The sequence below is a fragment of the Diadema antillarum genome, unplaced genomic scaffold, assembly GCF_040938485.1.
Source record: "Diadema antillarum isolate AM-2024a unplaced genomic scaffold, OU_Dant_1.0 seq00002093_RagTag, whole genome shotgun sequence".
Taxonomy (NCBI): domain Eukaryota; kingdom Metazoa; phylum Echinodermata; class Echinoidea; order Diadematoida; family Diadematidae; genus Diadema; species Diadema antillarum.
Genome location: NW_027272737.1, coordinates 90439 through 117908, shown reverse-complemented (window position 1 = coordinate 117908; position 27470 = coordinate 90439). Strand labels below are relative to the sequence as shown.

Below are 27470 nucleotides of genomic sequence, written 5' to 3'. Positions count from 1 at the left end.
CCCCCTCTCCTCCTCCTCATCCTCCACTTCTTCCTTCTTCTCATCTCTCTCCTCCTCCTCCTATCCCTCCTCCTATTTGTCCACAGAGCCAAAGACCATCATGAAGCAACACGACTCCCACTCCCTCTTCTTCAACATCTCGTTGCCGGAGCTTGACTCAGTTTGGAAGGCTTACACTGCCATCCTTGAACCAGCCCATTGCTTCGAGCCAGTCAGAAGAGGTAAGGGTGTAATTCAACACCACCTTGCATGGTGTAACAAACTGAGTCCAACATACTCACAGAATCTATCAGACTTGCGTGGACATTTAATTGAGTTTCCAGTACACTCAATAAGCTCACAAACTTCTGTTTTACTCCCTCAACTATGAGTATTTCTTCTAGTGGCCCCAGGCTGGCAGGCACATAGACCTGTAGAACATGGTTTACAGTATTTTGTGATTTTAGTATCATGAATTAACCCGTTGAGGATGGTTTGATTTTGCTACAACATGTATTTCCCATAGACACCTGCCCGAGTATACTAGGGACTCGTCCTCAACGGGTTAAATTTCCTGAAAATACATGTAAGTCAGTGTTGGGTGTGAAGTGTTCAGTGTCTGGGATTCAGTTTCTAATTGTTATGGCTTGCAGAGGTAGTGAGGTGTGTGTGTCATGTGTTGAGATTAGAATAACCATCATCATGTATTACTGTTATCCCATAGCCAAGATGAAGATGTCCAGTAAATGTAAAAATGTGAATATCAGGCATGAATTGTGGCTGTATCCAGGAATGCACAGGCATTATAACCTCAGTCTTTACAACTTTAATTTTTTGTTCAAAGTGTAAAACATCTGATGAAGTGAAAGGGTAAAATTCAGTTAAAACGTATAGAATGTATTTTTGGAAAGCTTTCAAATTTTGTAATCGATTTAATTTTTGTCCTCACACCTCTCCTTGTAGATGGCAACACCACCCTCCATCTCCACGTCCCCTGGTTCCAGGAGGATGAGTGGTCCGTTGCCAAGGCGACGGAGAACAATGTGATGTCCCTCAAGCTCCAGAGTGGGCGTCCGGCCGGGGACGAGCGCCCAGTGCAGCTCCACGCCTACGTCTACTCGAGGTGTCACTACCGGCTGAGGGTGGCAATCTCTCACAGGGAGATCCCCGGACAGGTGAGGGGTCAGGGGTCATGGGAGGGGCAGAGGCAGAGGTTATGTGGTTGATGTTATGTTTGCTGATCATGTTTGTTGTTGTTGTTATTATTGTTGTTGTTGGTGGTGGTGGTGTTTGTTTGTTTTTTTTTTTGTGCTGATTGTTGTGTTCACTGACTGTACTTTGGACTTGTCAGTATATGTCTGAAGGATGGAAGCCCTCATTTGAAAAATTAATACAGGGAGTACATGCACAAATTGGCTTTTTGTTATGGCAAGAGTGGCAGCCTTTTTCTGCAGATCAGATTCTTAGAGACTTGCAACTGCAGATGAATTCTTCGAGACTATCAAACTTAAAACTTTCAAATCTGCTACAAACCATGCAAATCCGCACCGTACAATAAAGATTGAGGTATATTTGGTAAAAAACAAAAACAAAATGTGGTTGCACAAAGTAAAAAAAAAAAAGAAGATGTGTGGAAGTTCTATTACCAGCAGTATTTTCCGGATGTTTAACTCATGTTTACTCACTTTGCATGGATTTTCTCTTGAAATGATCTTTATGTTAAGACAATGTTTGGGAAAAAATGAGGGGGAAATGAGGGGGATGGATCCCAAATCTATTCGTAGACTTTAGGAGCTCTTATCTGGCAGTGAAAGTGGATTATCAGGCCGGAAAGTTTTTGCAGGTTGCGAATATAGAAATGCAGAGAGCCATCCACAGAATAGCTTTGGTTTATTCTACGAAATTGATGATTCTGCATGGGAGTAGTTTGATCTGAAATTCCAGCATGGCCTCAAAGTCTTTTTTTTTTTTAAGGGAGACTCTACCTTCACGTATCCGAAGATTCAAAAGATAAAATAACTGAAATGAGATGAAAGGAGCAAATCAGCAAATTTTGAGCAATATCAGATATTTAGGGAAAAAATGTGACTTGTAGAATAATGGTATGTCATCTAACATGACTTCCTGTGTGGACTGACTATAAAGATAAGAAACAACTTGAAGTTATGTGGCCATGGCATTACTAGCAGAGACAGTTTTATTTGTTTTGATTTAAGAATATGCGAAAATGTGTAATATTTCTTCAAAGTGTATTCAGCATATCAGCACCTCTGTGCTGTATTTTAAGTAAGATTATCAAGAAGAATGTTGTTTGGAAGACTGAGGTTATGAGAGAAGTTAATGCCTCTGCATAAGCCTTCTGTGATGGTGGACTGGTGTTGATGACAGTATTTGTGCAATGGTGAATGTGTTCTCATTATAAAGCTTTTACCTGTATGTGTCTTTGTGTGCAACTTGTCAGCGATGACGATGGCTGTGTTACTGTTGTATGGACTGTAATTGTTCATTTTTTGCGGTGTGTCTGCAATACTTATGTTTTGTGCTTAGCATAATAGAGTTACATGTGGCAATGTTTGCTCTATATGCTGAATACATTGTATTTGGCAGAATTTCTTCTTCAGTTCTCATTCTATTTATGCCACCAGGAAGCTCTTTCATAGTATTTCATTTGTTACTGTGAAATACAGGTAGGTCAGAAATTCTGCACAAATTGTAATATGACAACATATTTTTTGTTGAATTTGTTTGATTGTTGTAGCATTGGAAAACAGAGTATAACTCATTCCCTTTAAGTTCATGTCAAAAAAAAAAAAAAAGCAACTCGGAAAGGATAGTGACATTACCTGCCAGGAATTGCATAACAAGGTTGTGACTCGATTCCCAGTTATTGAAAGCGTGAAAAAATAATGATGATACTGCGCAAGATCTCTCCTGTTAATCACAAGTGTTCATCTGTTACCATAGATAGCTGTTTCCGGGGCAACTCTGCTAATACACCTATTACTGTATGTGTACCTTAAAATTGTGATGTTGATTGGTTTATATACAGACTCAGCCTGTGCCCTCTTCTTTACCCTATGTTGAGCATAAAGCTGCTTATTGGACATACATGATATTATTAGGCTGTGCTATAAACTTGGCTGTTTCTCATCTTGAGATTGGTCAGCTCTTTTTCTTCATACCCTTTATATTTTCCCTCTCACCAAGCATAGTAAAAAAAAAAAAATGGATAGAATGAATTTCGTAGGATTGCAACATTCCTTGGTGTGTGTGTTTTGTTTTACTTTGTTTTGTTTTGTTTTGTTTTGTTTTGTTTTGTTTTGTTTTTTCCAGTGGTGAATGCTGGGTGAAATGCAAATGATTTATCATTGATGTCACATTTTCCAGTGCTTTATTTGACATTAGAGGATTTTTGTTTATTTGTTTCCTTTGACTGTGCTTTGGTACACGGTACTGTGCAATCCGCAAATCTGTAATTCAAACTTCAAGCAATTTGTGGGATGCATGCTAATTGTGCACAAAAATTTAGTATGTAATGCATCAAGTCAATCTAATATTACAATTCTATAGAGGCAGTTGTCGGTTGGTACCACAAAGAAACATGTATCCCACATAAATCTCTCCTCATTCTAAAGTATCAGCCACCATCGACACAGCCACATTTGAATTCTTTTGAACTATTATCCTAAAAATCTTCCCACAAATATGCCATGCAGACAGGCTTGGAAGATTACCTGTGAGAGGCCAATATCGTTTTGTTTGTTTGTTTGTTTGTTTTATTGAAGTAACAAACAAACAAGCAAACAAACAAAGCATCATTGCCACTGCCGGTTTGGAGTTCAGTAGGGCATTTTTTTGAAGCATTTTGTCAGATATTTTTTTTTTTCTGACAAACTGTTATAAGCTACTGAAATCCTTCCAACTGATTGGTTGAGAGCAAATTTGTCCAACCAATTTGTCAGAAAAAAAAAATGCTTCATGAAATGCCCCCAGATATGCCACCAGCTAGAAGACATTGATGAAAGAAAAGTGGAGTGTGTGAATAAGGGAATGAATGAATGGTAAATACTGAGTGACTGGCTGACTTTGTGGATAAATTTTTTTGATGTATGGATGGATGGATGAATATGAATAGTGTAGCGGATTGCTTAATGGATGAATGTTTGTTCAGAGTCGAAAGCATCAATAGTACTCTAGTAACTCCCACTGTGCATTCACGGCTTTATTTCTGCCCATCTTGTTGTGTTCCATGGATCGCATTTTTATGTAGTGTTTATGTTATATCACATATTTCTAGTGAGTGAATCAAGACTTTAGACTTTTTGTTGTTAGTGGTGGTGGTAATGGTGATAACATATTGAGAACCAGAGCAATTGAAAGGCTGTAATTTCTTTTTGACAATCAAAGTTTGTATGGATTGCCCCACATTGGAGATGATGCACTGTGTTTGTGTTACTGGAGGCAATATTTGAGTACCGGTATATAGTCAGTTTCGCAACTATATTAGTCCTCTTCTTGCACTATTTTTGCTTCATATGGTACGTGTTTATGTGGTCGATTGATATGTGGTGACAAATGAGTATGAAATAGAAACAAATGGTTGGTTGGGAAACAAGTTTTAGCACAAATTTAAGTTCTTATACGTTCATGATATACTGAAAACAACAACAATGTTTATTTTTTCCTGACTCTGTACATATGAACATGATCAACCTTATTTTACTTTAGATCATACTTCTTGGTTTTGGCACGTAACATGAACATAAATCAATTCCGTACATGTATGCATTGTACAATGCACAAGTATGTGACTGAAAAGAAATCTTGCACGAGGGAAGGTGCAGACTGTCAAAAGGAAAAATGTAATGAGATAATTAGCCCAATATTGCATACATGTATGTGGTGATATCCCACCACCAAAGTACACATACTATGACAACTGGAAGCTGCCATCTCATAGTCCCATATATATATGTAATCATGACAACCTCACGGAGTGCAATGTGGGACAAAGAAGTTTGGATGTTGACTTTGCCCCTGTTTAGGGCAGTGTGAATACCAATTTGTTGACTTTGTATCAATATTTATCCGACCCGTCAATGGGATCGCATTTGTTTACAGACAAACTCTTGACATCAAATTTCCATCGTAAATGGCAGATTGATTTCTACTTTAGGGGGCTGGGTGTTTATTGAAGATATGCCATTTATATTTGGTTAGCATCTTATTTTGCAAACTGATACTTGTAAGGCAGTCCTGTGAGTCGTTAAATTTTGCTATAAAGAACCACAGTTAGTAATTGAATAGAAATGTCATCCCTTCTCAAGAAGCAAAGGATGCAATTTCCTGCCCTTTTAGAAAGAAAATACTGTAAAAGTGGAAATTTTTGTAACTAGTGTTGAAATTTTTGTAACTAGTGTTGAAATTTTCGCGCATTTCGCGCAACCAGAAACTAGCACGAAAATAAAAGCATGTGAATATTTTTGCTTGCCATATATTCCAGTAGTTGATGTCTTGATTTCGCGGAATTAACATGGGAAACTCTTCTTACCCGGCCGAGCGTGAAAATTAGTCACGCAAAAAAATCCACTTTTACAGTATGCATGGCGTTTGTGTTACATGAGTCAGTATTTCAGCATTTTTCACTAACATGACTGGTCTCACAAAATTTACAAAAATAAAACCAAATTAGATGGCATGATGTTCAATACTAGTAAGATAATTTTCTTCTTTTTTGTGACTGTGAAAGTAACCTACAAATAAGGTGAAGCATTCCTTCACAATGATTTTTTAAGTGTGGGATAGACATAATTGTCTTTATTTTAGACAGTTGCAAGTATGATACTGAGTTGATATTCAAGAATCAAATCTAGCAGATTTATTATGCATCTGTACTTTAAACATGCATGTATAGATAACAAACAATTCATGACATCTAGCTCATAATTTTACTCGATTGCCACACATTTAATATCCAATTTGTGCTATGAGCATGATGCCATAGATGAAAGAGGCCTACAAATTGTAATATCACTCTCATGTAATGCCATGTATTACAATCATTTCATGCTAGTTGAATTTTTTTTAATTTTGCAAGTTTTGCAAGTTGTTTGATTTTCACAATATTTAACTACACATCAAAATACTGGCTCCTGCAACACAAATGTAATGTATATCAATTTGGGAAATTAAAAACTTACTTCTTGTAAAGGAACTAAGCTTGTTCGTCATTCAGTCATTGTGATTCTTGAAAGCAGATTTGATTACTTTTACTAAAACACTCCTCAAGACAGTTTATATGCTGTTTTTGCAAAATATGCCTTCAAAATGTATGGCATATATTACAATACACTTTTGCACACCTCTAACCTTACACAAAAAGTATAAAAGAATTTCAAGTAAAAACAAAAAGAAAGATCTGTTTGTTTGTTTGTTTTTTGCTATTCAATAGAGAACCAACCATAGTCTTTTGTTATAGCTTGGGTTGGAACCAGGTGTGAGCATGGTTTAATAGCAACAATAGAATACCAGGTGATGATAAAGTATGGGTTGGAACCAGGTGCAAGCATAGTTAGTAACAATAGAATACCAGGTCATGACATGGGATTAAACCAGGTGTAAGCATGTTTAGTAACAATAGAGTACCAGACTGTGTGATGATATGGGTTGGAACCAGGTGCATGCATGGTTAGCAACAATAGTATTCACAGATGTTTGGGCCAGGTGAGATTCTTTACAACCAGTTTCCATGGCAATGAATGGTTGTGAACCATCACACTATGGTACTCTATGTCAGTGTCACATGGTCACTTTGAGCTCCAGCTTACCTCTTTAATTTGTACATAGTGCCATCGCTAACAAAATTTTGCTGACAGTTAGAAAACTTAGATGAGGATGATACAACTTGTAAGAACTAAGCATCGACTATTAAAGCATGATGAATGTCAGTAAGTCAGCTCAGTTTTTGTCTGGGCTCAGTCATATCGGGCAAACTCACACTCGCTGTACTACACACTACATCAAAAATTGATGCTTAAAGACAGCCAATCCCTTTTGCATGCAAATTTTTGAAAAATTGGTGAGAATACTTTAAAGGTTTTGAAGAAAACACTATTTGGAAACCTGTAAATTTTAAACTCAAGAGGGTCTTTATTTGTTTAGTTAAATTGACCGTTAAGATTTGAATAATTTTTGCGTACTACGCAAAAATTACAAATCTAAATACTAGTCTAGTTTCACAGACCTGTGTGATGCACTTAGTTGTACATGTAGTTCATGTAAGTGGTGTGTTGTTATTTGCCATTAATAACAAAGTAAGAGAAGCTAGTGAATTCTTCTTTTCTGACAGCTTTAACATGCATGTATTTGTTGTTCAAAGTATAAGTATCATATTACAACCACAGGAGGATTAATGTATGCAGCTGTGCCTAGTACACAGAATACATTTTGGTGAGCGTTTGGTGCATTATTTGAATTTTAACGGCTAACAACCTTCAATTATCACAGAAATGTTATAGATTTACAATAGTCTTGTCATTCTGGTGGAATATATCATGTTATGTTCTATTTGGGAAGGAATGCAAAAGGGAAGGGCCATCTTTAACGGATTGAGTCCAAATTTAATTGCAGCAGTGATAATACAGTACACTGATGATGATTTCCTCAGTATTAAACATTCCTTTTACACTTAATTTGCCATATTGTCTAGGTTTGGTTCCCATGATAACTGCTTGCACACATACACTGTACAGCTTACACTCAGTCCTGTACCAGTGACCTCAGTGTAACCTGCCTAACAAAACTGTATACATATTGAGTAGCTACGTTGTACGCACAAGTGTAATGCACATAGTTCATGTTCATGGGGAAAATTTATATTACTCCATAAAAATAAAAAAAAATTCTACCACTCTTTGGAAGATCAATTCAAGAGGTCACCAGTTGTTGTTTTTCAAAAGCCTTATCTATTTAGACTCTTCTTTTCTGAGGTAATAGGCAGGTTGGTCCACAACTTAAAAATTATGGCATGCTGCATCATGAAAGCTCTTGAAATTATGTATAAATCTATGTAGACAAAATCTCTTGTGCCTAAAGAGTTAATGTCTTTGGGCATCAGCAGGCATAGAAGTTCTTGCGGGATTTCCATGACCTACCGATATTGACCGCTGCAAGGCATGCTTTGGTTTTGATACTGGTAAAGGCTTAGCAAGCCGTGGACTCGATGGTACATTTGTCACACCAGTGGTCCCACTGTCCATCCGATGTGGATTCGCGAATTGTGGTCTCATGGCGTTGATGACCTGGAGTTTCATACCAGCGGTGTGGACACCAGGGTCAGATGATGGTACCGAGCTGGTCGTTTGACGGCGTTCGCTGCTCGCAGAGAGTGTATTGGGCGGATCCAGCTTGGTCTTCGTTCCAGTCCTTTCCAGCCGGTGACCGGTGTGGGAGAGCCTGCGGGCCACCCCTGGTCGCTTCTGCAGCTGCGCAGTCTCGTCGTTGCCGACAGAACTGCGGTTGTTCCCATTCTGACCGCATTTTGTTTCCTTGTCCCCATGGTGCTCGCCGATTTGCGAGCCATGTTTGCTTCCCCTGCGCACCAGCGAATGAGATTCGCCACCTTTCGGTCCAGCTCTCCCCCTGTTCACATTATTTGTGACCGAGTGCTTCTGCCGATCCTTCTCACCATGTCCAAACTCGTACTGGTACATCTGAGGGAACAGACCCTGGTAGGTGTTGTCATTGACCTTTAACCTCCGCATCCTACGCTTCATCATGATCTCTTGGTACACCTGCTCTTCATTGACTGCCTCCTCTGGCTTCTCGTCGTCGCCCTCGACCTCGGAGTCCTCACCCAGGAGTTTTCGCTCCATTGCAATGGCTTCCTGCTGCTTGCGCTGATCCTCGATCATCAGCTCAAACTTGAGGATCTCGCGGTTCTGGTCCCTCACAAACTGGTCGCGCTCACTGAAGACCTTCCGGCTGGGTACGTAGTCGTAGTACGACAGCATCCGTCTGGATTTTGGCTCGTGCTGCAAGAGCAGGGGAGTCGTGTGGTCCGTGAGGGAGCGATATGCCCTTGAGACCACGGGTTCCGGCAGCGTTCTGGAGCCAGTTACCAAATAATTCAGGTGTTCTTTGTCCCTTGCCATGATGAATGGACAGTTTGCTCTCCTGTGATGAGGTAACTGAGTGAGGAATGGAGGGGAAGTTGAGGAATCACCGAGAACCTCCGCAGAATGCGTCGCTGACTGCTTCAAACTCAGGTCTACAGATAATTCCGAGTCATTACTACTCAAGACCGATCCACCCTCTGCCTCCAATGTGGAGTCCTTATCACCATTATCTTGTCCAGTGGCCATGCTGTGTCAACTTGTCAGGGGGACACTCGGACTCATAAGCAAACAAATGAACAACACTGGGGCAATATATAGGAGATATCGACCCTTCAGATAAAGCTTGGATACCACAATTCACATTGCGTCACTCCTCGAACAACTGACCGTAATGGCTTCAAAGTCCATGTTTTTCACTTCCATTCCAAGTATCTGTCCTCTCAAACATCGTCATCACCAATATTTGGCCAGGCAAAGATGTTTGTTGGTCTACACTTCGCTCCAGTGATAATGTTTCTTTCCTGTGATAGTAGCTACTTTAAACTTTTGTTTTTCATCAGTTGTTATTCTGGCTCCACAAAAAACAACAACAACAAAAATCCACTGACATGTTGTATACACTGCTGCTGCAGATGATGTTCAACCATTGGGTTATAGTAAGTTTGTTGGCATCCTCAACATCAACACAGCAGTTGATGCTTCCAAGTGCCGCAATGATTTATCAATCTCACAGGATGCTGTTTGCCCATCAAACTGATATTTTCACACGCTTGTGCGTAAAAGTCACGGTTTACCAGGGCACGAACTTGGTATTTTTAGCTCTCATATTGGGAGGAATGATTTATGATTCTTCTGTGAACTGACATTTACGACTTGATGCGCTGTTCTATGTAACATTGCACACTCCGCATTGCAGAATGTCGTTTTGCTGACTTCTTTTGTTGGGATTTGGCAGAGGTGAAGTCGACTTTCTCTAATCGTCGAATTCCAGATCCATTCAAAAGTTTATTGACAGCAAATACCGGTAGCTGGTTACCGAACATTCTCTGTAAAGATGAATGACTGCATACCTGTACAGGAGACATAAATGTAAAAAATGTGTAAAGAAATGAAATACATGTACTTGGTATGTGAGAATGAAATCATACACTGTCAGTACAGCTGACTAATCAGTTTTGTTTTTCAACCATATCTAGTGTATTTCTTTCTTCATCCAAAAGGAGAAACTGTTATTTGTGAAATAAAAACATATGATTTATTTGAAATTTAATATTACATGTTTTGTGTTTACCATTATCCCATCTCCATTCCATTTCTTTCCTTCAAAATAAGTCTTTTTAACATGTTTAGAATGTTTTTTAATCTACAGATGTTAGCAGCTGTGCATGACGTATAAGAGCAGAATACAGCTAGCCAGCCCATTTCTCTTGGCTTTTGTGAAGTTTTATTTCATAAAACATTGACAACTACAATCTGTCGCTACAAATTGTTTCAAGTTTGTGTGTGTATGTGTGTGTGTTTGGTTTTTATGAACAGATTTGCATGATGTTACTTGAATTGTCAAGCAGTATTCCTCATGCTCTTCTATTTTTGTATAAGAAAATTTGATTGAACACTATTTATGGATATTTCATTGTAATACTATTCAAATTCTTTTATTCTATTGAAAAATATCTGATTTGCCCTTCTCATGAAGAAGAGCAGAGCTGTTTTCTCTTCCACACTGTCTTGACATTCGAAGGAATTTAGACAGTCTTACTGACTGAAGAATTTGCATTTCTAATGCAAGCTTGATCAATAAAGTTATGTTTTGTTGACAAGTAAAGATCTAGGAGTCATGAAATTCTGCTTCATATTGAATATATACTAATCAGATTGAGAAATAAGATAAGAAAGGAAGTCCTAAGTTGGAATCAGTATAATATTTTTTTTTTAATGAGAAATATACAGCACTTGTAATCTTGAGGATGCTGTTTTACTGTTAAAGGCTATCAATATGGTGATATGTTCTTAGTCACTGTTGAGAAACTTTTTTTTTTACTCTTCTGTAATTGTATACATAGCCTTTTACAAAACTTGCCCATCATAGGGGCTGTTGAAACAAACACATAAAAAGTGAATAAATGATATAAAATTCAAGATATCACAAAGTAGAACATGAAGTATGTTTTCAGAAAGATATAGTTGCGTCCATGACTCAAAGGTAGTTTGAGTAGTCCTAGTAAAATGATTTGAGCAGATTCTTACCTCTTGCTATTGTCAAATCAAGCAGTCTTTCCAGATCAGAGTGAGCAGATTTGATTTGATTTAATTTGATTTAGTGAGAAACACAACAAACTTCTGTCTCCAGTGAAGTTGCTAAGACGCAGTCAATCTCCAATTTGTAAAATGTCTGCGAGCTTTCTCCCGAAGAAGTGTCCGCTAAACATCTTCCAAGTACTTCACTAATCCTCTACAATTGTTGGTGGGGCGCTAGCCCAGGGGACTTCATAAGTAGCGGCAAATCTAAGGCGACAGTTGTTCACAGATACCTCACAGTATATCTCAAATCACCGCCAGCGTTCTTCCTTTCACCGCCGTCTTTCAGGGCCCCCGCTTAGGGAGTTCTGCAAACAGATCTTATTCATTGCTAAGGGGCGGATTTGGGGGAGTTAAGGGTTGAGTGGGCACACAAAAAAGAGAAGGGGGTCTGGACAGAGCTATGAAGATGGGGTTGGGGTGGGGGTGGAGAGTGAAGGGCGGGGGACCTTGGTGAAAAATCCCTTCTGCTTTGGACACTAGAATCCATTGGACTGCCCGCTAGCAGTCCTAGACAGGGGGCTTTCCAAATATGCCTCAGGAGTGGATGGATGATCGTGATGGGATATGAATGTGTAGGGGGAATTTCCTCTTCACAGCCATCAGCAATTCACTGCAACAACTCGAGGGAAATTGACAGACATAAGCTTGAGTAGAAAAAACAACAACAACCAAACTTTCTTTTATTTTAATGGCCATGCCTAAAGTTCCTCTCCATTGGTCCATAATAAGATCTTTTCTTGCCCTCTGTATTGGCCCCATCTCAAGGTGGTAGGAAGCTCACTATCTTTCTTTTCTTTTATATGCAAGTCATGCAAATTTACTGAAGCATCAACTCTGACAAACCTGTCGATGTGTTTCGTAGTCAGTGACTTTCTTCTTTTAGTTCTAAATTTATAGCAACCTCTTGTACTCCTTACACAACTGAAGGACGGTTTAACAGAAAGTACCAGGGTACCTTACAATCGGTACCCTCTGATTCTGCAATCAACCATGGTAGTTCCAGCTCTCATGATCTTTCGGTTTGGTCACTATAATTGGAGTGTCAGGTGAGGGTGATAATGGAGATTTCGATTAATGCTGCAATCCCGGACCACCAAGGATTATTTCTTCTTCTTCTTCTTCTTCTTCTTCTTCTTCTTCTTCTTCTTCTTCTTCTTCTTCTTCTTCTTCTTCTTCTTTTTCTTCTTCTTCTTCTTCTTCTTCGTCTTCTTCTTCTGCCCACTTCTACCAGTTCTGATGCTACTGGAAGTTACACTGCATAGGCGTGGTCAGACAGGCAAAAGATCGAGAAGTTTAAGATCGCGAAGTCTTTGCGATCTTTTGTTGTCTGGTCACACTGGCAGCCAAATATCTCAATCTTTGGATTGAAAAATTTGGGTCACTAGTGTGCATGCACAAGAAAGAAAGAAAGAAAGAAAGAAAGAGTATGCCGTCTGTTGGCTAGTGATTGTGACGCAACAATGAACACCTGTACAGCACAGTAGCCGTGCACTTTTGAGGCACCGCCCGCAATCAGGTGGTTGACTGGTCACGTGACAAAGATCGCGAAGTTTCAGTTTCTCAGCGGTCGCACTGGCAAAAGATCAAGAAGTTTGGCAAGGGTGGGGGAAATGTCCCTAGTTGGAGTGGGAAGTTTGCAGTCACACTGACAAAACTTCGAGATTAAAAATCCTTAAAGGACAAGTTCACCTTTGTAGACATGTGGGTTGAGTGAATACAGCAATACTAGTAGAGCACATCAGTGAGAGTTTGAGGAAAATCAGACAATCTGTTCAAAAGTTATGAATTTTTGAAGTTTCTACTCAGTCACAGCTGGATGAGAAGACTACTATAGATTGTGATGTCACATGAGTACAACGATATAAAGAAAGAATAAAGAAAATTCAACATATTTCCATTTTTCTCGCATAACAAAAGAACACTTGACTTCTCTCTTTCAGGAGGCAGGGAGGAATAATATTACCCTCATCATACGTCAGTAACAAGTCGAAGAAATGTCCACTTTATTCAAAAAGTAAAGTTTTGTGAAATTCTCTTTTTATTTTCCTTATATTGTTGTACGCATGTGACATCACACACTGTAGTAGTCTTCTCATCCAGCAGTGACTACACAGATATTTTAAAAATTCATAACTTTTTAACGGATTGTCCAATTTCCCTCAAACTTTCACTGATGTGTTCTTCTAATATTGTTGCCTTCACTCAATCCACATGTATATGAAGGTGGACTTGTCCTTTAAAGGACAAGTTCACCTTCATAAACATAAGGATTGAGAAAATGCAACAATATCAGTAGAACACATCAGTGAAAGTTTGAGGAAAATTGGACAATCGATGCAAAAGTTATGAATTTTTAAAGTTTTTGTGTTGGAACCGCTGGATGAGGAGACTACTACAGCTTGTGAGTCATATGCGTACAACAGTATAAAGAAAATGTAAAAGAAAATTCAATGTATTTTCACTTTTTTCGCATAATAAAAGAGCACTTGACTTGCCTCTTTCTAAAGGCAGGGGGAATAATATTACCCGTAACATTTGTCGGTAACGAGTCAGGGGAATGTGTACTTTTTTCAAAAGATGGAATTTTGTGAAATTCTCTTTATATTTTCCTTATATTGTTGTACGCATGTGACATCTAAGTTATTCATACACTGCAGTAGTCTTCTCATCCAGTGGGTACTGCACAAAAACTTCAAAAATTCATAACTTTTGAACGGATTGTCTGATTTTCCTCAAACTTTCAATGATGTGTTCTACTAATATTGCTACATTCTCACAATCCTTATGTTTATGAAGGTGAACTTGTCCTTTAAGATTGTGATCTTAAACTTCTCGATCTCTTGCCAGTCTGACTGCACCTTATGACAGCACTCTGTGGTATGTTGGGTTCATTGCTTGATCTGGGTGATAAAGAACATGGTGATTGTAATGATTGTCGACAGCAAACGTCATTTTGCAATTCATACACACATATTGTTTGTCCGTCAATATTTATTCAGCACATTTTGCCTGGTCTAAATGCGTGCTTTAATAGCCAGGAAGATCATAGTAGTAGAGAAAGATGATTGGGGGAAATAGTAGAGAAAGATAATTGGGGGAAAGGGCGGGGGGGGGGGGGGGAGGTGAGAGAGAGGGAGAAAGATAAGTATATATACACACATGTATATATATATATATATATATATATATAATTTTTTTTTCTTGAATGACAGTCTTGGTCACATACATAAATTGCATTATATGCAGGTAGAGAAAGATAATTTGAAATTTGAATAGCAATTTTGATCAAATACATAAATTGCATTGTATGCAGATAGATTTAGTAAAAATTTTGACTGTATTTTGATATTGTAGATGTGATGAAAACCATGAATAGACCCTAGACCCTGAGACAAACCTTTTCAATAGCTCTCCTTTTTGTCCCCGCCGAACGAGTTCGAGCAGGGGACTATGAAACGGGCTCCGTACGTGTGTGTGTCTGTGCGTCCGTCCGTCCGTGCGTCCGTCCGTGTGTGCGTCCGTCCGTGCCTCCGTCCGTGTGTGCGTCCGTCCGTGCGTCCGTCCGTGTGTGCGTCCGTGTGTGATCAAAATGTTCAATTTGCTACTTCTCTGTCATTTATGAGCCAATTTTGATTCTGTTTGCTTTATATGATAGCACTACATGGGAGCTTTGAAACTTCTACACAGAATTTCAGTTTTGACCTTTGACCTTGACCTTTGACCTATATTGTACATTTTGCTACAAAATGCTACTCCTTCGCCATTTCTAACCCGATTTCGATTCCGTTTGCTTTATGTGATGGCACTAGGTGAGGGCTTCAAAACTTCTACACAGAATTTTGACCTTTGACTTCTTTGACCTTTGACCTTGATTTTTGACCTATATTGTACATTTTGCTACAAAATGCTACTCCTTCGCCATTTCTAACCCGATTTCAATTCCGTTTGCTTTATGTGATGGCACTAGGTGAGGGCTTCAAAACTTCTACACAGAATTTTGACCTTTGACTTCTTTGACCTTTGACCTTGACCTTTGACCTATATTGTACATTTTGCTACAAAATGCTACTCCTTCGCCATTTCTAACCCGATTTCGATTCCGTTTGCTTTATGTGATGGCACTAGGTGAGGGCTTCAAAACTTCTACACAGAATTTTGACCTTTGACTTCTTTGACCTTTGACCTTGATTTTTGACCTATATTGTACATTTTGCTACAAAATGCTACTCCTTCGCCATTTCTAACCCGATTTCAATTCCGTTTGCTTTATGTGATGGCACTAGGTGAGGGCTTCAAAACTTCTACACAGAATTTTGACCTTTGACTTTTTTGACCTTTGACCTTGATTTTTTACCTATATTGTACATTTTGCTACAAAATGCTACTCCTTCGCCATTTCTAACCCGATTTCGATTCCGTTTGCTTTATGTGATGGCACTAGGTGAGGACTTCAAAACTTCTACACAGAATGTTGACCTTTGACTTCTTTGACCTTTGACCTTGATTTTTTACCTATATTGTACATTTTGCTACAAAATGCTACTCCTCCATTTCTAACCCGATTTCAATTCCATTTGCTTTATGTGATGGCACTAGGTGAGGGCTTCAAAACTTCTACACAGAATTTTGACCTTTGACTTCTTTGACCTTTGACCTTGGTTTTTGACTTATATTGCACATTTTGCTACAAAATGCTACTTCCGGCGGGGACATATATTACGCACCACGTAATTTCTACTTTTCCTTGTTGACAATGAAAGCCCTTTAAATTTGTGTATGTAGATATGTACAAGGTAAAACTTTCTAACTTTCAATTTTATTCATATCTCTAACTTGACCCATTGATATCTTTATTCATTAAAGGGTGCCAATTCATTGAATCACATAACATCTTTCGTGAAAGATGGCTAAAGAAAATTGACAAATAGTTCTTAGTTTTTGTCCTTTTCCTGACAAATACCGGTACATACAACATGTGGTATGACCAATCATTCCATGGGGATATTTGATTGCTTTGAAAAAACAAAAAACAAAACAAAACAAATTCAGCTAGATGTTCTCAGTGAAACATTGGTCTGTAGTTTACAATTAGTGAAAATTGCCTGATTTATAAAAAAAGTAAAGTTGTTGTAAAGAGAGGCCTTCAACTGAAGAAAGCATGAATTTTTATGCCTCCGCCACGAAGTGGTGCCGGAGGCATTATGTTTTCGGGTTGTCCGTCCGTCCGTACGTCCGTACGTCCGTCCGTCCGCTTTCGTTTACGAGATAACTTGAGTAATATTTACTGGTATTTTACCAAACTTGGTCCAAGTATGAAGTATGATGGGGCAATAATTTGATTAGATTTTGGGTGAAATTGGCTAAAGGTCAAAGGTCATAGGTCAAGGTCAAATCATGAAATTGTATCCGTTTACGCGATAACTCAAGACTGGATGGAGTAAATTTCACCAAACTTTGTTGGAGGATGATGTATGATGGGGCAATTACTTGATTAGTTTTTCAGTGAAATCAGACAGAGGTCAAAGGTCAAAGATCAAGGTCAAATCCTAAAATTTATCTGTTTACGTGATAACTCAAAACTGGATGAAGCAGCTTTCACCAAACTTGGTCCAAGGATGATGTATGATGGGACAATTAGTTGATATGATTTTAGTGACATTGGCAAGAGGTTAAAGGTCAAAAGGTCAAGGTCAAATGCTACAAATGTTGCAATTTCCCCCATATCTATGCAATGCCTGAAGGTATTTTCTTGAAACTTGGTGTGGACATGTACTACTGTGTAAAGATTCTCCAGAGAGAGTTTCATGTCATAAGGTCAAAGGTCAAAAGGTCAAAGGTTAGGTGAAAATGTTGCAATATCACTTTTCTCGCAAATGGTTCAATATATCTTCGTGGAACTTGGTACTTACGCATGTACTGACTGGCAGGGATTATCTAGGGAATTTAGGGGTCATGGGTCAATAGTCAGGGGTCAAAGGTCAAGTTCAACTCCTCAAAATTTTACTATTTCCCTCATATACTAGTATATGCAATGTTTGCATTATTAGTTTCAAAACCTATTACATGCATTACCTAATGGAGATTCTCTTGGAAATTTCCAGCCAGGAGGTCAAAGGTCAAAGGTTAAGGGTCAAAGGCCAGGTTTCAATGCCCCCCCCCCCCAAAAAAAAAAAAAAAAAAAAAATCCATTTTGTACCGTCATTACACTCTTTCTTCATACCTTGGAAATTACTCAATGCATGAACTTATAAAAAGGTCTTTCAGAATTCAAGTAAAAATTCTCAATTCCCCAAATATGTGTACCTGCACTCTTAGAAAATTAAAGCAAACCCAGTTCAATATTTCAATATTTTGCCAGTTATGTGAAACTGTCATGGATCACACATTGTGAAGACATTGTACTATACGCCTATTGGGAGAATCATGCATTATGGCGGAGGCATCAGTCGCCATAGCGACATTTCTAGTTACATTTTTTTTTTTTGAGAAGGAGGATCAAGCTGATTATAAAAACTTCCAAGTTCATGTAACACCAGTGTTTGAAGGTTAATGAGGTGACCCAAGTTCATATAGTACTGAGTTCATAATTTAAAGTGAAGAACCCAATCGGATAGGACATAAAATTGAGGTCCTGTGTATGAGAGAGTCACAACTCATGCACGTAAAAGATCCTGCTTCATCATAAATCATCATTCATCATAAAGAGCAGGGTGTTTAACCCGGTGAAGTGGTCCCGCCTCACATCCAACTGGACCTCATGGAAGACCAACTTAGTGTAGCTGAATATGGGATATCCAGCCATCTTCTCAGATGGAATGGAACAATCAAAACAAAACAAACAAAACATATTGAGTCCTTTTCATCAGTGCATCATTGATTTCACCGACCAAAACATCAAATCTTGTCGCAGCTTGCACGTTTTCAAGAAACCAAGCTCCAAACTATTTAATGAAATCTTGCTCGCTTTGCCAGGCACGGCCCAGTTGATGCCATAAAAATGGTTCCTCAAAGCAAACTTCTCTGAAGCAACGTCTGATCCTATGAGAATCCTGACCATTTGCTGAAAGATTAGGAGAGAGAATAATCTTTGCCTTCTGGAGGGAAAAAAAAACATGAGCAAAGTACATGAAGATGCTTAATGACCTTGATGGATATTTTGTTGGTTTGAGGGTTTGTAAGGGATATTGCACAAGCCCCTGCAGTTGCCCATATCAACCCATTTCACAAGTCAACAGAGCGCTGGAAGATCATCAGCAGACAAAAGGGGCAGCAGTGGTCGAGTTGGAGGGTTTCGGTCAAGTGATAATTTCTTGCATACCCAACCAGAACGGATCATCGTCGTTTGCGGGGCTTCTGGCTATTAGGGACTTTGCATGTCGAAGAGAGAGATAGAGTGAGGTGTCTTCCACTCCTGAAATGAACAAATATGCAGACAAAATCCTCTCAGTTAAATGCCATGATCTCCAAATTTCTTGGCGTACTACTGAATGAGCTGTTATTTTCACGAGGGTTTAATTTTCACAAGTGTAACAACACACAAAAATGTCGCTGTGCGCTAGGGTAATAGTGCAGTAACGACAGCCTCTGTGACAGTTTGCAAAAACAGCATCTCGCAAAAATGTCTGTCACCTCAATATTCACAAAAATATCTGTATGAAAATACAACAGCTTATACAGTAGTATTCTGACCTAGTTGTAGGTCATTTTCCTTTGTTTGCTCACAAACAAACTGAATAAATAAGTTTTGAAAGCACTCACCAGCCTTCAGGGATAATTGTGTTTCAGCCTAAGATTACTTTGTGCTCATATTACTGTAAGAGTGAATATTTGTGCTTAAGTAATATTTCACACTCAGCTGGGTAAGACGAATATCACATGTTTTTAATTCTGTGGAATCAGAACATTAATTACTAGAACATATAGCATACAAAAATATTTACGTGCTTTTTTTTATGCGCTAGCTTCTGGTTGCGCGAAATGCGTGAAAATTTCCACTTTTACCGTAATTCATGCCCTTGATTGCAGAGCTGCCATAATGCCCTAGCAATTTTCATTTATCGCTCATTTTCCCACCTCGTCCCCCCAGATGATGCGTTTCTATGGCACCCTGCTCCCAGGTTTCGTTGTCGTGGTAGCACTGCTGGCAGTATCTTTCCTTCTGAGGAACATTGATGCAAAGAGTAAGTAGAACTTAATTTGTTGGCCAGTGTGGCATGTTGATGCAAGAAAGAAGTGTTCTTCTGAAAGAGAGGTACATGTTCACATGTGATTTTGATTATATTCTCTGAGTTGATCAGTCTTGTATTGAAACTATCACCCTGACCATTCGCTAGAAATGATCATTAAATGGATATGTGAACTTTACAATGCCAAAGACTAAGGTTTGTTGTTGTTGTTGTTGTTGTTGTTGTTGTTGTTGTGGTGGTGGTTATTATTGTTGTTGTTGTTGTTGATGTTGATGTTGTTGCAGGAGGGGCCTTTTGATAATCCCATTGGTTGGGATGGTGTATGCCATGCTGTAGATTGCATACAGCCTCTTGATATTTGGTGGAAATCTCAACTAACATTCCAGGCCAGTTGGAAAAGTTCTGAAAAAACAAAACACATTCAGGCCAGCAGTACCTTATGTTATCCACCCTCCTTTTCAGTACAAACCTCAGTGGTTGAAAGGTGTTGCTGTACAAGGCATCCCTACTACAAGAAAAAAAAAAACATAACCATGGTCTAGTATGTAGTGTGTTTTAGATATTACTGCTACTGTATAAGTGGATATTTCTGTGCGACTAATTGTTCACGCCCTGCAAGGTAAGAAGAATTTTGCATGTTTTTAATTCCACGAAGTCAAGACATCAACTACTGGAAAATAAGGCAAGCAAAAATATTCGCATGCTTTTATTTTCGCAGTAGTTTCTGATTGCGCGAAATGCGTGAAAATTTCAACACCACAAAAAATTTCCACTTTTGCAATATACTTTCATTGTAGCCCAGTTTTTGGTAAAAATCTATGAATTGTGACAGACTGTATCTCAAAAAGAAGATAAAAAATGAATATAAAACTGATTACAAGTATTTGAATTGATGTTCATTTGTGTGTTGTTAATTTCAGAGGAGTGAATGTTCATTAACTCTATAATGTCATCGTGTGCCTGGGAGAACAACACAACTCTGGCGAGACTCGTATGTATAACATGCGCCTCATGTGTGTTTATGTCGTTCTCCAGGCACACCTTCAGTGAAACACATGCATTCGCATCATTCTCCCAGCCACATGATGATATATATTTTAGAATAGATCATTTCGTTTCATCTGTTTGTTTTCTTGCCTTGTATAGAGAAACTGGAAGTGTACACGGATATTCTGTCGACGCATTGCAAGCCATACATGGTTGCCCCTTTTGTTGCACTCGTCAAAGCCCTACTTCCACGAATGTGAGTTTGAAGATGGATTCCCAGCCGTCACACTCTGCATAAACATTTAGCTTTTTCCAAACATATACTGAATTTTAAGCAAACAATTAGACAGAAATTTCATGGTTTACCTTCAGTCAGTGATTTTGTATCTAGAGCGCTTGAAAATTTATTTATGATTTATTCAATTATCTTATTTTATTAGAATTATTTAATTTATTGAAGGGTCATGTTCTGATATCATAGATACAGGGATTGCATGAGAAGCATTTGGGCATCTCAGTTGACTGTGTGCATCAATTGAATTAGCTTCACAACTGTCATACTCATGTACATTGTTTTCAATTAGGAAATGTACAAACATAGTTTCAGATCATGTGATTACGTGTAGTCAATGTCCGGTATGTTTTGGATGCAAAGAGTTACAGTTCAAATCCTTTCAAGAATATTTTTTCTTTGAGTGTGTGTGTGGTGTTCATCTGACCCACTGCTATTGCACTTTTATATGTCCTGGACAGACTTCCAGATTTGGCTGCAGCCCATGACTTCAACATTCTGGACAGGCAAGGCATCAACTTTGGTCTCCTCCCGATCCTGTTCTTTGTGCTCGGGTACGGCATTCTCAGCATCCTGGGCGGTCTCCTAGAAATGGATGTGCAAATATTAGGCCGGTTTTTCTCCCTCTTCAAAGGGTAAGTATTTGTTTATGTGTGCTTTGACTTGCTGCCAGGTGATTTTATGAAAATTGTGCAGAAATATCTAGGGCTTTCTATAGGTCAGACGGTAGAGCACCGGGCTAGCATCCGGAGGTCTCTGGTTTGAATCCCGATGGAATCCCATTTTCTTTTCTCATTTTTCCAATTAAAGAATTTGTAACAAATCGTCTTGACATGTGTCCAAGACAGAAAGTATGCAAACAAAATTCCTTTAGTGTGTGATATTTTTGTTTCGTTTTGTTTATTGGTTTGTTTGGGGTGTTTTTTTGTGTGTGTGTGTTTTATTTTTACCATCTTTGGTCTAGCCTTTAGATAAGGCATTGTGGCTGAGGAATGAGGTTAACTCGCCACACAGAGCACTGCCAGAAACGGATGAAAGTGAGAGCGAGTGGTACAGCTGCTAAGCCTTTTTGATATATTTTTTTTCTTCCTGCACGATTTCCTCTGTTCAATGCATGTAGATTATGAATTATCCATAGCTGTATGCAAAGATACCCGTACCAGCTCAGGCTCAATTAAGACCAGTCCAAAACTATGGCTGATTACGACTGTAAAACCAGAAATTTTCGCATGCACTTTAATTGTTACAAAATGCTACTCCTTCGCCATTTCTAACCCGATTTCGATTCCGTTTGCTTTATGTGATGGCACTAGGTGAGGGCTTCAAAACTTCTACACAGAATTTTGACCTTTGACTTCTTTGACCTTTGACCTTGATTTTTGACCTATATTGTACATTTTGCTACGAAATGCTACTCCTTCGCCATTTTTAACCCGATTTCGATTCCGTTTGCTTTATATGATGGCACTAGTTGAGGGCTTCAAAACTTGTACACAGAATTTTGACCTTTGACTTCTTTGACCTTTGACCTTGATTTTTGACCTATATTGTGCATTTTGCTACAAAATGCTACTCCTGCGCCATTTCTAACCCGATTTCGATTCCGTTTGCTTTATGTGATAGCACTAGGTGAGGGCTTCAAAACTTCTACACAGAATTTTGACCTTTGTCTTCGTTGACCTTTGACCTTGATTTTTGACCTATATTGTACATTGGCTACAAAATGCTACTCCTTCGCCATTTATTTTGCAAGAACCAAGATTATCAAAATTAAGATGCCTGCAAAAATTCTTGTCTACACTATATGCATTGGATGCCAGTCACGTGGCAGTTTGCAAAAATATCATGTTACAAAAAAGGCCGTCAGCTCCAATTCTTGAAAATTTGCTGCAAAAATTTCTTGCTGTACATTATAGCCTGCATGTAGCATCCTGTGCCCCATATGTGATTTCACTTTAACTGTTCCTTAAACCCATCTCCTGCCCACCAGCACCAGCATCGCTTTGGATAGCGACCAGTCTGCCGGAAGCCTTGGTTACTCCCTGCTGCTCTACGCCATCCTGGGAGGACTGAGTGGGGTGTGCCTTGGTGCCTCCAGTACCCTTGTGCTTATCATCCTCACCGTGCTCTACCTCCTGAAGGTCATTGCACTCCAGGCCAGAGCCCACCTCCTCAAGACCTGCCTCAACCTGGTATGTTGCCATGGAGATTAGATGTCACTTTATACAGTGACTCCCATTATAACAAAGTCCTAGGGACCGACAGTTTTCTTTCGTTATATCAAAATTTGGTAATGACCGACCGAACAAATAAACAATGAAAAAACATAGAGCAAATAATTTTGCGACCTCGATTTTTATTTCGTTGTAATCGCAATGTTGTTATAACCGTGTCCATTATAACGGGAGTGCACTGTATAAAGTATTCACAAGACTATTCCAGACTGTCAGTGTGATATCTATTGTGCAAATTGGACTCCAGGATAACTCGCCCTTTTTATAGCAGACTCCAACTATCTAACCTCAGGCTTTAAGGGTCAAATGTTGGGGATGCTACATAATGCAAGTGTGACTTACACATATGAAAGTTTATCATATCTCTTGATAAGGGACACTTTGTTTTGAGCAAGTCTTGTTATGGGGGAAAATTTTCCAGGGAACAGTTGTATTTAGGATAATTGTTGTGGGATTGGAGGTCATTTGTTGTTTCTTTTCTACTGTCTCTTCAGTCACAGAGTACTTCAGAACAGGACAAAGATTCACAGCAGGAGAAGGAGCAGACCGCAGAGACTGATGCCAAATCTCAGGAGAATGGATCCACTCCATCTGACAAGGAAGCAGCTCCCCCTACTCCACTAGATGTGGCAAACACCAGTCTCTCTTTTCACTTCTCTGTGATGATCTTACTGCTCCTGCTCACCCTGCTCAATGTACCGTCGTTAGCTGTGTGGGTGAAAAATATGAGGTAAGACTGGGTACCTGAAAGTACAGCATAAACAGAACATCATTGGTGTGCCGGCTTTTCCTTACAGCTGTAACTAAAAAGGTCAGGTTAAAAAGAAACAGCAGTAATGAAATTGTGTGTCAAAGTCAACAAGTATGTCAACAAACTTGGACATACCATCATAGTACTGATAGGAAGGCATAAAGCTCTAAATTTGGCCAAGGACATGCTTGTCTAATGTATGAAGGCTCTCTTGCAATTATATTGTCAATTTTTTGTCATTTCGTTCCTGGTGACGGTAAATGTCGCCACATGGCTATTTTCAATGATGACGCAAGGAAACAATGCTTTTCTTTTCCACGGCATTACCGAGTGTGCGCTATTCTGCTAGGCATGTGGCAATCCCACTGAAAAGTGATGATGCTTTCAGTCTTTGCGTTTCATGTGATATTGTGTGGCGTGTGATGATAATGCTTTGTGTGTCATACAAAAGAAGAAAATAGAGATTCTTTGTAGTGTCTTCTTCCAAAGAGACATATCTGTGCTGGAGGATATGACAAACATAAAGAAGGTTGACGTTGTAGGTAGAAACGAAAAAGATTGCATTCTCTTTGTGCATTCAGTTGAATAACTTTTCAAATTACCTACGTCTAGTCATTCATTGACATGTTTCACCATTTGTCTGATTCTCAGAAGAACAGCTTCTTCATCACCTGAAAAAAAGTATCTCTTCAGTGATGCAGCCCATTTGGATAAAGATATGATACACATTCCAGTTATTGCCCTATCAATCTCTCCCCTTTGATTTTGTGCAGAGTGGGTAGGTACAAATAAACACCAAAAATACTCATGGAATATTATTCAATGGAAAAATTTGCTTTCTTGTGATTCATGCTCAGCTTATCAGGATGAAAAGAAAAAAGTTTGTAAAGTGTTGAATGGCTTTATGGAGACTACATAGAAACTAAGAAGGAATTATTTATTGTGTAGCAGAAACTATGAGAGTGCATACTTTTGTATACAGTGTAAATGTAAACGACTACCAAACAAGTACCAGAAATTGATATGTTGATTTTGATGTAGTGATAAAGCCTTCTGGGTAAATTTAACGTCCATTTCATCATTGCAGACGTGAAGTTTACAACCTTGATAGAGATCCAGCACTGTACCCCACCCTGGTTGTGCTAGCTGCTCTCTCTGTGCTCCTAGACCCAGCTTACACGGTTCCCAAGAAAGGGTGAGTACTAGTATTTGCAGGCCAACAGATGGGTAGCCATTTTGTTTCCCTTTGTACATTGGTCTGTGATGTAAATTGCATCATTTGAAAAAGAGCCAGTAAGAGTTTGGGCATGATACCTAAGTTCATAGGATCAATTAATGTAACTTCATGCAATAATCACAAAAGTCACATGCTAAATCTTCACAATATTTAGAGAATCTGAAAGCATATTATTAAGTACTGATACAATTACTAGTAACTTTCACACTTGAATATAAACTTTATCTCAGGTCAAATCATATTTTCCCAGGGAACAAAAAATGAATGCAACCACAAATGGCTTGTTTCTGCATACATAAAGTTATAAAGGCAAACTTTTGAGAATAATCAATCTCAGCAAACCTTTGAGAGCAAGTTACAGTACTGTTTTGACATAGATTCAGAGTACTGTATACGCCATATATATCGCGAGTCTAAATTTTCGCGAATCGGGAATTCCTGACGATTTCGCGAGTGGTTAAATTCGCGATCGTGGAGTCCTGCGCTGAACGGAGAAATGTAGACGCATACAGAGTCAATATTTTTGCGTGTTTTTAATTTCGCAAATAGCATCCGAATCGTGAATTTCGCGGAAATATTCGGCGTATACAGTTTATTTTTTCACCAAAACCTCACAGGAAATTTGGGATCAATATGAAGTATGAATACCCATATCCTACCATACATATACATCATTGACTTGGGACCAATTATGAGTGGGCGTGTCTACCCGTTCCATTTCTGCGGAGATCTCCCTTTACATTCCAGCCAATAGCCACTGTACATAGCTTCAAATGTGAAAGAAAAATGTATTTGTATATTACGTATTTGTCATGAAATTGCAGAAATAAATAGATATAAAATATCAAAGATCACATCTCACATCTCACCACTGACACCCTCATGACCGGTCCTTCATTCCTTTCAGGCCGCTGACCAAAGCGATAGCCCTGACCGTCCACGTCTTCTGCGTGGCTGCCTTGCTCTTCGGCATGGACACGATGTACCGCCTCTCCTACTACATCGCTGCCACCGTCCTCCTGGTAGCCGTGAATCAGGTCTTCTCGTCTTGATGATGCCTTCTACGTACTACCTGCAAATAATTGGTGCCCCACCCATATTATGCATAAAAAAGGGATCTTGTGCCAGCTCAACTTCTGTCCAACCGTGGAGGCAGACTTGATTAATCATCTCGTGACCAGACAGCCAATTTTCCTTGTATGCTCCATATGCTTTCACTATGTGTCATTTCATACAAGGCAAAGAATACTATCTAGATCAAAGAAGGCAAATATAAAGCAGTCATCCCTTATATACTCAATCAAGTGTACATTGTAGTTCTCTTAGCAATTGAACCAACTGTGCTGAACTCACTATGGTAGCCTACAAACTAAAAAAAAAAAATGTTACATTATCCTAAAATAAATGGTCTACATACAACTATAAGTGCTGGTTTGTGATTGGTCATGATGCAATCACGTAACTAATGCAGCGAGGATTGAAATCATTATATTGCCTGCAGTGATGTCACATCAGGTAATGTAATTCCAGAATTTGACTGGCTGCTATTTGGCAGGTCTAAAACAAAATGATGCATATTTATATAGACCATATAATATGATAAATATTGCCTTGTCTAGCATTGTAATATAACGCTTGATAGTCCTATGGGAGATATATTTCCCTCAAGACAATATTTTCCCTCAGTGCTGAGCACTTTGGGGAAATTGTATTCTCTTGGGGAAATATAACTCCCAAAGGACAGCAAGTGTCAAATAAAACCTCAAAAAGGGCAATATTTGTATGATAGTCCTCACTGCCATGGCTAATCCAGTGTATAATTCTTGTACGTCTGGCATATCCCACAAGATATAGCTTCCAGTGTATGCTGTATACAACATATCAAATCTAATTCTTACAAAATACTTCAATGTCCCACTCTGATTATTTATATGTGCTTGAGTTGGCATATAGTTCTTATTTTCCAGAATCACATCAGTAGGGTTCTTTATCCACCGCCTATCATTTTCCTCTTAAATTTCCAGCTTTATAATAGATTGTCAAATTTCTGCCCTATGACTTTCTTTACTGACTGTCTGTGGTGACAGATTTTCTTTTTCTTATTAAAGTGATCAGTTCTTCATCACTATCATTGCTTTTTAGTAGTACCAGCACTTCTACTGCTTACAAGTGTGAATTAAGTGATATATACACATATTTGCCCAAACCTTTGCTTTCAGAACCAGTGCATGAGTTGAGTTATGCCAGATATTTGGTGAATATGGAATGATGTAGCCAAGGCAAAACACTTCTTGATTAGATTTCCCAGCTAATACTGGTTGTAATAGCTGCCATTTTTGCATAACAAACTGTCATTTTAGTTTTGTTCAACATTATTTGGTGATGTA

At 38.8% G+C, this 27470-nt stretch overlaps 1 protein-coding gene across 1 annotated transcript in view; it reads left to right on the top strand.

Moving 5' to 3' along the window:
* Window positions 1–26358, top strand: part of LOC139713902 (GPI inositol-deacylase-like) — a 45108-nt gene extending 18750 nt beyond the window's left edge. The window contains exons 13-21 of the mRNA XM_071625624.1: window positions 87–221; window positions 943–1154; window positions 19483–19576; window positions 20729–20825; window positions 21323–21496; window positions 22852–23053; window positions 23590–23825; window positions 24934–25041; window positions 25991–26358. Coding sequence (XP_071481725.1) covers window positions 87–221; window positions 943–1154; window positions 19483–19576; window positions 20729–20825; window positions 21323–21496; window positions 22852–23053; window positions 23590–23825; window positions 24934–25041; window positions 25991–26135 — 1403 coding nt within the window. The 3' untranslated portion in view covers window positions 26136–26358. The remainder of the gene's footprint in view (window positions 1–86; window positions 222–942; window positions 1155–19482; window positions 19577–20728; window positions 20826–21322; window positions 21497–22851; window positions 23054–23589; window positions 23826–24933; window positions 25042–25990) is intronic.
* The last annotated feature ends 1112 nt before the right edge of the window (window positions 26359–27470 follow it).